The following is an 11,655-nucleotide window of genomic DNA, read 5'->3' as shown; positions in this document are numbered from 1 at the left end:
CAAAAAACTTCGCATACAACAATATATGATGCTCCATTTACATATGATATTACATGGGAGCTATATATAAATCTCAACCAATTTCAACAAATCGACAAATATTGGGAGTTTAGTGCACCATTTACCTAAAATGTGACGAAACTATCGGGTATGTTCTGGAACTCACGGTGTGTTCTTTTCCCTTTACACATACACTTCACCTCAGAAGCTACCTCCTGTTCTGCTTCTCACGTGAATTGAAATTTTGAACTGCGACAAAAATAAACGTCGACATGGTTCTTTGCAGATATAGTGTTGCCATACAATATAAACTGTATACGTTTTTAACATTGTTTTTGTTTTTTTATTTTTTAGTAATTTCTTTAATTCTAACGACAATTTTATTATTATTTCTTAATATTTTATTATTTGCAACATAAAATATATGTATGAAAAACTCTGTAATATCATTAATGTGTTTATAGATTTAAGAGGAACATTTGGTAACCCTATCCTTTTCGGCCGTACTTCAAATCAGCTGTTTGTGTCAAGCGAGAAATTCAGTTGAAGAAAATTGAAGACAAACCTTAGTATCTATTTATAATTTGTTTTTAAAGGTGCTTCATGTAAATAACATATCAATCTATCATCATGTGCCTTTTTTTATTTCAAAAAAGTGTTTCTTTTATATGAAAAAAAAAACATGAATACACCCGACTCTCACTATGGAAATGTAAGTGTAAAGAATACACCTCAAATGGGTGTAAAGTGTGTTACAGAACACCTCGGCGTGTGTTCGATACACTTCTGCCGTTGAAGTGAATGCCAGAACATGCCCGTATATATGGGAACTATATCTACTTCTGAACCGATTTCAAAGAAAACATCGCAAACTTCAATCTGGGCCTAATTCAATACTCCGTGCACAATTTTGTCTCAATCGGACAAATGTGGACAGTATGGTGCTTCATTTACATAAAATCGGGCGAAACTATATATGGGAGCTATATATACATCTCAATTGATTTCAACAAAACTTGAATGTATAATTACAGACCTAATTTAGTACTCTGTGCAAAATTTTGTCTCAATCGGACAGATATTGGGAGTTTGGTGCACCATTTACCTAAAATCCGACGAAACTATGTATGGGAGCTATATCGAATTCTGAACCGATTTCAAAAAAACTTCGCATACATCAATCTGGGCCTAATTCAACACTCTGCCCAAAATTTTGTCTCAATCGGACAAATGTGTACAGTATGGTGCTCCATTTACATAAAATCGGACGAAACAATATATTTGAGCTATGTATAAATTGTAATGGTACCACTTCAGATTGATCATAAAGATAAGAATTGAATTTGTTTTCTGGGGTTGAGAATAGACGGGAGCCATTAATGGGGACAGCTAGCAGCCGGGATTGGGGTGGTTCTTTCTTCTCAACTCCCTACCAAATTGTGGTCCATACCAGAAATACATTTATTATTTATTTATTTTTAAAGAAAAAACCAGTAAGGAAAGCAGTAAAGTCGGACTGGGCGGACTATATGACACCCTTCACCACTTTGGGTATATTGTACATATGTATCCCCCTCCAAGGAACATACGCAAGTCTTTCTGCAACCTATGATGAATTTGATTTCATTCGGCCAGATTTAACGTCGACTTCGTACCATGGGACAAATTTATGCAAACCACTGATAGCTAAATTAATACACGCTATTCGTTCGCCGCACTATTAAAATTTTAATTTCATTCAGACATCCATTCGAAATACATATGGAAGCTATGACAGCATCTACATCAATTTCAACAAAACGCAATTACGTTATTCAAGTCTCATCTTGATACGTTGTGCAAAAAATCGTGTTAATCGGACAAACATTAGAAGGTTGGTGCACCATTTATGTAAAATCGGACGAATATATATGTATATGTGGGAGCTTAATCGAAACCAGAACCTATTTTTCCGAAACTTAGCACACATCATTCTAGACTTAATTCAGTACGATGTGCCAAATTTGAAGCAAATCGAAAGGTATATAGGAACTTTGGTGCACCATTTACATAGAATCGGAAAAAAACTATAAATGGGAGCTATATCTAAATCTGAAATCAATAAATCGGACAAACATTAGAAGGTTGGTGCACAATTTATGTAAAATCGGACGAATATATATGTATATGTGGGATCTTAATTGAAACCAGAACCGAGTTTTCCGAAACTTAGCACACATCATTCTAGACTTAATTCAGTACTCTATGCCAAATTTTGTGCAAATCGAATGATATATAGGGACTTTTGTGCACCATTTACTTTAAATCGGACGAAGCTATATATGGGAGCTATATCTAAATCTGAATCGATTTTCTCGAAACTTGACACACACCATTCTGCACCTAATTCAGTACACTATGCCAAATTTCGTGCAAATCGAATGATATATAGGGACTTTGGTGCACCATTTACCCTAAATCGGACGAACCTATATATGGGAGCTATATCTAAATCTGAACCGATTTTCTCGAAACTTGGCACACATCGTTATGGACCTAATTCTGTGCTCTATGCCAAATTTCATGCAAATCTTAAGATATAGAGGGACTTTGGTGCCCCATTTACCTTAAACCGGACGAAAATATATATGTGACCTAAATCTAAATCTGAACCGATTTTTTCCAATTTCAATAGGGTTCGTCCTTGGGCCTAATAAGCGACTTGTGCCAAATTTCATCCAAATCGGATCATAAATGCGACGTGTACTTTGTTTACAATTTAACGTCTACAGACGGAAGGACATGCATAAATCGACTCAGAATGTGGTTCTATGCATATTATCAAAAGAAACCATGTGTCTATCTCGTTTCCTTTTGCCTGTTACAAACATATGCACAAAGACATAATACCCTGTACCACAGTGTGGTGAAGGGTATAAAAATACATAATACTATGGATTGACCACAACATCAAAATCTGACAACAAATATTCCCCAAGTAGGGTCAAAATTACGGAAACGGAACAAATACCAATCAATCGGTGGACTGGAGTCCTGTGCTCAATACCCTCCCGACCTATGATAATAGCTTTGCACATTTTTGTAGCTAAAATTCCTATATGAGCAGTTAAGTCACTTTGCGATTACACCTTGTAAGAAAACTCTAGAGGCTTTATCTATTCATAATGTTAACATTTATTGCTAGACAAAAGAAATTCATTGATTAGAATTTTTAGGTAACTCAAAAAAATATATAAAATTCAAAATATTTTACTGTGGTGATCTTATATATATGGCTAAGATTATTTCGAAACATCATTATTGTGATTGTAATTATCAACATATATGCATTATGAAAAAAATTACGTTCAACATAATTACTCACATCTAAAATGAATTCAATTATGATTAAGTTTATTATCATGAGTATAACTAGAATTTCATTCATGAAAGAGGAATAGAAAACAATTTTTGTCGAGTCTACTTTAATAGAGAGAACAAAACACTTCAAAGCTAGCGAAACACAAAATTAATTATATGCGTTGTTGGTTATTGATGACGTCATAAAAGCAAAACAAAAAAAAAAAATCAAATATCGCTGTATCAATTTTGGATTAATTTACTCACCAAACAAGAACACCGTTGGTAGAGGCCTCTTCCATTATTGTTGTTGTTTGTTGCTGCTGTTCTGTAATAAAAATATCAATTCTTTTGTTTCTTTTGCTTTGCTTACTTACTTTCAAGCTTTGAAATGTAATGATCATCTCGTTTGTTACATAATGGATATGGGTGACTCCATGCAAAATTTCTCTAAAATTATTACTGTATGAGATTATGAAATGAGTTAATTCAAATTTTGATGATCTTCAACATTTGTGATAATAGTGTAGCAATCCAAATTAGATGTAAGGTAGCATCGTTGATTTTTGATTTAATAATATTTCCATAGATAAACGTAGAATAATAAATAAATTCACTTCAGTTGTGGAGATTATGCTGTTGTCTTCCTCTGCGTGACTTGAAAAAATGGTTTTTAACAGGATTTCTTTTACAGATGTTATGCAACCACTTTTTTGGTTAAAATGTGTCCCTTTGGTGGTTTGGTGGAGACAATTAGTATGTTATCAAATTCTAGTAATGTTGTGTTGAGTACAGCATAGAGTTGTAAGAAAATCGATGGTAATATCGATAGTATCGATTCTTTTTTTTTAATTGAATATCGATTGATAGTTTTGGCTATCGATATTATCGGATAAAAAAACTTAGTTTGGTTTTTTTAGTGTTTGCCAACAATTGCGCCATGGACAAGTATATAAAAACCATTCCAAAAAGTTCGCATGTACTATTAATTAAGAAATATCTATTAAAGATGTTTTTTGTTTATATTTTTCTTTAGTTTCTGAAAAAGAAAACGCTGAAGTGGTGGCCAGCAGCGACAACAGTTTTGAAGAAGAAGAACCAAAAATGACAAGAAGGAAGACATCGGAAGCTTGGGCATATTTCGATAGATCGAAAGATTGCAAATTTGCCAAATGCCAAATATGCACAAAAGTATATAAAACGAGCGGCAATACCACTAACCTTATGGACCATCTTAAAAGGGCACATCCATCATTTCGGCAAAATCATCCCGGCAAAAGTATCGAGTCTTTTTTCCAGAAATCAACAAAATATGAACCCACCTCGCTGCGAAAGAAAGAAATTGATTATGCCTTAATGGCAATGATATGTTCAGACATCCAGCCATTTAGCATTGTGGAGGACAGGGGATTTCAAGAATTTGTTAGGTGTGGAATTTGTTAGGTTGGATCCGCGATATACTCTACCATCACGCAATACCCTCACGTACGTTCACATGACTAAACTGTATGAGGAAACAAAACAGAAATTAAAAAGTATTTTAAACGAAATTGATAATTGCTCAATCACCACCGACGGATGGACATCCCGTGCAAATGAAGGATATTTGACCGTAACGTGCCACGTTGTATCAAATGATTTCGTTTTGCATTCTGCAGTATTATCAACAAAAAAACTTCGAGATTCTACTAACCACTGTGCCGACAATATAGCATCCTCTTTGCGTGAGGTATTGGAATAAAAAAAAATTAACAATCGTCACAGATAATGACAGTACAATGCTTAAAGCATGTGAATTATTACAAATAAGGAATATGCCATGCTTTGCTCACACGTTAAATCTTGCCATCCGCGATTGTTTAGCCCAACCAGTAGTTAAAGAAATCATATCTAAATGCAAGGGCATTGTAACGTTCTTTAAGTCGAGTACCACAGCGTATGAAAAATGGAAATAAGATGGGTTCCCTCCAGAAGTGTGCAATGGGTTACCTGTGCATTCCTGCTACATCGACAGAATCGGAGCGAATGTTTAGCAAAGCTGGAGGTATAGTTTCAGATCGAAGAACATGTTTAAAATCTAAACATGTTGACATGCTCCTATTTCTCAACAAAAATTATTGGATTACGAAATAATAATTTTTTAAAATGCCACAGTCTTCAATAGAATAAGTATATATTTATGTTATTTGTATGATCTCTAATTAATAGCACAGAATTTTTAGTGCATATATCTTTTTCTAGCTGTAAGCGTTAGTTACAGTATATATTGTTTTTTTTTTTGTTTTTATGGAGCATAAAATGATCCATATATTTTTTTTGTTAATTTTGTTATGTAAAAGTAATATACACCTATGAATTGAAAAATATTTAATTTTGCAATAAAAATAGTAAAATAACAAAATATAATGTATAATTATTTGTGTGTTTTAAGCCTGAAACGTTTGCCATAACCATTTTCTGTAGTTTCAAATTCAATTCACTATTCATTTCCAAATAGTGGTGGAAAATTACCGATAATATCGATAGTTTGAAAAGAAATATCGGAACTATCTAATGTTTGGAATATCGATGTTTTTACAGCTCTAGTACAGCAATGCTTTGTTACGCTACAGATGGCGCTGACAGAATGGAGGTTATGTGGAATGGAGCCTCCAACACTGTATAACGCACTGGTTTATGGCCTGTGATGGAGAACAAAACTATCTAAGCACTAGCACTTTCTTAAATTTAGTACACCAAATTTTACATTTACAATATTTTTCAGGGTTTTGTTCGCGATTACGGGTAGAATTTCTAACCTTTTATGATTGGGTACTTTGGAAAAATGGAGGGAACCGCGTGGCGGCTCTGAGGTATATTTTCTGCCAATTAAATATTACACTGTAATTTTGCACTTTGCACATAATAGGAATATTTACCTCTCGATTTTTTTATTAAGTCAGAATTTATATTTAAGAATTATACTTAAAGAATTTTAAGTAATAACTTCGCACGTGGGCTTTAAAAGATTTTAGTTCTATTAGAAATTTTTACTTCTCACAAAAGAATTTCGAGGTCTTTGCTGATTGGTGGATTGATATAAAGGAATGATAATCACGATTAACTAGACTAAGCAAACCTCTTACAGCAGTAAGGCAACAAGAGAGAAAAAAACAGAGCAGTGTTTAATGATCGCTATCTGTTTGTTGGACGGACGGTGAATGGTTTATAGTAGTTGCTACCTATTTTCTCTTTAACCACAGCTTTAATAAACAGTGGAGCTAATTTTGCGTTAAATTTCTTTTCATGCGAGCTTTGCGCAAAATTCCTGCGGTAAACTTTGAAAACAATAGATTTCTGTAGATAAGTGATCTTTTATGGGTTTTCTTAAAATTTGTAGTTCATCATTTCTATGCAGTTGTATGTGAGGTTCACTCAAAGCTCCGAGGTTTCGTAAGAGTTTGTAGGAACTGCCATGGGTAACCATGTTTATACCAAAAACTGCCTGATACGGTGAACATTTAATTGATTGATGATAACTATTTCACAAAGCACAACATATGGCACTAAGGTGTTGGTTCCACATAGTATGATCATCTTTTAGGTAACTACGTATTCCAGCTATGATGGGGCGATTGACTCTCTCCGAGGCATTAGCCTGGGGAGAATACAGTGCGGTGTATGTATGAGATATACCGAGCGATGTCAGGAAGGCGTTAAATTCATTTCGCTAACAATCGATTCCGGAACTCCGGAATATATGGAAAATATTAGTTCTCAAAAAATCTATAATAGCAGCTGATGTAAATTTCCTTAGTGGGCATAATCAATGGAATTTGGAAAAATGGTCTAGCACGATGAACAATCCTATATATCCTTGTTTGCAGAGAGGATATGGTCCTAGCAAATCAATATACATTCGTTGGAATGGTCTTGCAGTTACCGTTTGTTGACCCATGTTCGGCTTCATTAGAAAATTTGGGGCTTTTGATGTCTTACAAACTTCACAAAGACGAATGTAGTTCCTTACGTCATGAATTAGCCCGGGCCAATAAAAATTTCTGCGGATCAGTTCCAAGGTTTTCCTTGTAGCGCAGTGGGCTGAAACTGGCAAGTTATGTGCTCGAGCAATAACGCTTTGTCGTAACTGATCTGGAACCCAAAGTTTTCAACAGGAGGCTTCCTGATAAGGATCGCCTTCATAGTGATCAGTTCGAATATATATGAATTGGTCTACAATGTTAACATCAGGATATTGTGAAAGGTTTCCCTTTATTTTTTCCTTAAGCCGTGCATAGTCGTCATCGTTAAAATGTGGCGATTCTATGTCAATCTCTAGTTGAAGGCACTCCACTTCGGATATTTCACCAAAGGGTATTCTAGAAAGAGAGGATAGGTGCCGAAATTAACAACTTCTTGAGGGTGTCAAAGGCCGTTTGTGCTTCTGTTCAAAAAGAACATAATGATTTAATCATATTATCATTTAATCATATTGCTATTATCATTTAGTCATATTATTATTATTTAAACACATTATTATTGTCAGCAAATAACTGACATAAACTTAATTTCGAAAAATTCGTCTCTACTATAAAGAAGGCCCCTCTTGAAAGAAGAACGGGCAAACTTCATGAACTAAGGCTGTTATGGCAGAGTTTCTAGAAGGCAGAGAACAGAATTCGCGATGATCCATCTTTGTCAGAGGATGATCCGTATATTGCTCGGAATCTATATAGAACGATTGGAGAAAAGTTCTGCTCAACAATGGAATATATAGACGCGGAAATGAAGAAACTGATGTCTGCCAAAAGTAAGCTAGTTCCCACCTTGAGAGAGAAATCGACTGAAGTTGTCGCAGGAGACAATATACCTTCCCGTGTTGATGGACTTGCCAGAATGATAAATGCTCGAATGAGTGCCCTTAGTTGTCACTTGCAAGGCTTGGGCACAATCGAAACGGAACAGCCCAAGCAATTTTATAGCATCAAAGAAGATACTATAAAGAAGCTATGGAATCAAATAACGGAGCTCTACGATGAAATATTGCAGCAGATTGAAGATCCATCGAAAATTGGATTGAGTAAAGAAAACTACGATCTGCTGGAAGATTCGGTACAAGACAACTTAATAAAACTGGCAGTCTTGAAGGACAAATGCAGCGAAACCGTGACCATTGCACCTCAACTGGGGAGTGACATTATAGCACACAGTTCACTCCCACTACCAAAGGTAACAATTCCTGAATTCAGTGGGGATTGTTTGAATTGGCGTCAGTTCTATGAACTTTTCTTGGAGATGGTAGACAAACAGTCTCTTCCAAGTGTTCAAAAAATGTGGTAACTCAAAACCAATTTATCTGGCGAGGCTGGCAAACTAATTAGCCATCCATCCTTGACAGAGGATAATTACAAAACGGCATGGACGTTGCTGCAAGAACGTTATAACAATAAACGGGTTCTCGTTTCCAGTCTAGTAGAACGGATTCTGAGTCAACCAAATGGAACCTCATCAACGGCTTCCATCAAGGCTCTGCATGACACTACAAAGGAATGCATGCTAGCCCTCAACAATCTTCAAATCGACACGACGTCTTGGGATGCTCTATTAATTCAATTGATCACAAAGAAATTGGATCACGCGCTGTACATACGAATCACTGACGAATCCGAAGGAAGTTCCTACTATGAAAGAGCTGTTTGCATTTTTGGAACTACAATTTGAGTCAATGGAATCGATTGGAAAAGCGGCATCTACTCACAAGGGTTCAATCAAAACTGTTTCGTCCGTAATATCAGTGGAGGATCATAGGAGTTGTAAACTATGCAAGAACGACTCCCATCCAATTTATCATTGTAAGAAGTTCTTGGCAATGACAGAAGGTGAGCGATTGAAATGGATACAGCAACAAAAATTGTGTGTAAATTGTTTCAAATCGGACCATATAGCAAAACCTTGTTTTTCTGGCAACTGAAAAATATGTAGTAATAAGCACAATACATTGCTACATTTGCCAAAAAAGTCTCAACCGTCAACGAAGGTCTCAAATCAAACACCACCAACAAAAAGCAATACCCTGTTACATTTCACCACGAAAGATGCATCAGGGGGCAGTACATCAGTGCTGTCACCTCAACAGCCACAGACAGTGGCGTCGGCAAACAGGAGCCAGTCCTATGTCCTTCTAGCAACCATCAAGGCCAATAACGGAAGGTCTTGCGAGTTTAAAGCTATGTTGGATTCCGGCTCACAGATTAACATCGTATCAGAGAGACTAGTGCAGAGGTTGGGCATTGATCCCATAGAAGCGTCTCTCTGCATTGAAGGTATTGGTGGAAGAGCAAAAAATACTAATCAAACATAGTTCCGCCACAACCCAGCACAGACATCGACGTGTCATCATGGCCTATTCCGGAAAATATAAAATTAGCAGATCCATACTTTTGCAATACAAGCAAAATAGACGTACTGCTTGGCGAAGAATTTTACTTCGATCTGATTTTGTCACAAGAGATTCGTATGTCCAAAGAGCTACCGATATTGAAAAACTCGAAACTGGGCTGGATTGCTAGTGGAAAGGTCAATGCAAAATCGGAAACAACCACGTGTGCAGTATTCGGAGATGTTAATGGGGCATTGGAAGAATTTTTAAAAAAGTTTTGGGAACAAGATGATGTAGGCGAAGATCAGAAAGTGACCCTAGCAGATGAAAGGTGTGAGAATCACTTCCACCAAAATACAATAGTCAATGAAGATGGTCGTTTTGTTGTACGATTGCCATTTGCAGATGATGCAGATAAACTATCCGAGTCCCTCAATATTGCAGCGTCCAGATTCTTCTCATTGGAGCGGCGCTTATCGAAGGATGCGAGTCTTCAAGAGCGTCAAAATTATGAAGGAGTATGAAGAGCTGGGACATATGACAAAAATACAATCGAGAGAGGTGCGCGGCAGCCACTACTATATCCCACACCATTTTGTCCTTCGCCCAGATAGTAGCACAACTAAACTGAGAGTCGTGTTCGATGCATCCTGTAAGTCCTCATCTGGATGGTCACTTAATAACGTGTTGCATTCAGGCCCAAAGGTTCAAGGCGATTTGTTTGGAATGTTGTTGCGATTCAGACTTCCACGATTTGTGTTTACAACCGATATTGAGAAGATGTACAGACAAGAACTGGTCGACAGGAGGGACCGCAAATATCAACTGATTGTGTGGAGAAATTCCCCGGACAAGGAACTTGAACATTACATGTTAAATACATTAACATATGGTTCAACCTGCGCCTCTTATCTGGCTACAAGGTGTCTGAAAAAACTAGCAGATATGAACCTACACAAATATCCATTGTATGCACAAGTACTTCAAAAGAATTTCTACGTTGACGACGGCATGTGCGGTTCCGACAGTTTATCAACGGCAATCGAGATGCAGAAGCAGCTAAATAACTTATTGTTGCAAGCAGGATTTAGACTGCGAAAGTGGTGTGCTAACCACTTACAACTCCTTCATGGAGTTCCACCGGAAGATAGAGAAGTGGACCTCAACTTCGACAATTCATCAACCAAGGTTCTAGGATTGACATGGATTCCTCAGGTAGACAGGTTCTGTTTAAAGAGTGGTGTGGATGAATGTGAAGTTGTTACCAAGCGAAAGGTCACCTCCGATTTAGCAAGATTGTTTGACCCATTAGGAGTTGCAGGTCCTGTAGTCTCGGCAGCAAAGATTTTCATCCAACAATTATGGAAGAATAAGATTGCTTGGGATGATGAGCTACCATCGGAGATGACATATTGGTTATCGTTCCGTGAAAATCTTAAACTTTTGAACGATTTCAAATTACCCAGACATATGTTCGACGGAGAAAAGCCGACGAAGGTTGAAATTCATACATTTGTGGATGCTTCAGGGAAGGCATATGGAGCGGTGATATATCTCAGGGCTATGTTGCAAGACGGAAGGCAGATAGTAAGGCTTCTTTGTTCAAAGTCGAAAATAGCACCAATTAAGGAGGTCACTTTGCCAAGGCTAGAACTGTGTGCAGCTGAATTAGGAGCAAAACTGACTACGAAGGTCAAGGCAGAACTAGGTTATGAAGATGTAAAGACTATTTATTGGTAAAACTCAGAGATTACCTTATACTGGATCAACGCGGAACCATCAACACTCAAAACGTTTGTTGCCAACAAGGTGAAATACATCCAAGATAGGACACTAAGCACTCAATGGCGGCATGTTGGGACAAAAGATAATCCGGCAGACTTTATATCTAGAGGTATGAAGGCAGATCGACTATCAGGATGTATGATGTGGTTCTATGGACCCACCTTCTTACAACG

At 36.8% G+C, this 11,655-nt stretch overlaps 1 protein-coding gene across 1 annotated transcript; it reads left to right on the top strand.

The window, feature by feature from the left end:
• Nucleotides 1-10,477: 10,477 nt before the first annotated feature.
• LOC133336582 (uncharacterized) lies at nt 10,478-11,284 on the top strand (the record flags this gene model as incomplete). Its single annotated transcript, XM_061544863.1, has 1 exon — nt 10,478-11,284. A coding segment is annotated over exon 1 (807 nt), but the record flags the coding sequence as incomplete, so codon positions are not given.
• Nucleotides 11,285-11,655: the final 371 nt, after the last annotated feature.

Source organism: Musca vetustissima, unplaced genomic scaffold (genome assembly GCF_032173495.1).
Source record: "Musca vetustissima isolate MV318-11 ecotype Yass unplaced genomic scaffold, APGP_CSIRO_Mvet_v1 utg12517, whole genome shotgun sequence".
In the NCBI taxonomy this organism is placed as follows: domain Eukaryota; kingdom Metazoa; phylum Arthropoda; class Insecta; order Diptera; family Muscidae; genus Musca; species Musca vetustissima.
The sequence above is the reverse complement of the archived record's forward strand: the minus strand, read 5'-3'. Positions and strand labels throughout refer to the sequence as shown.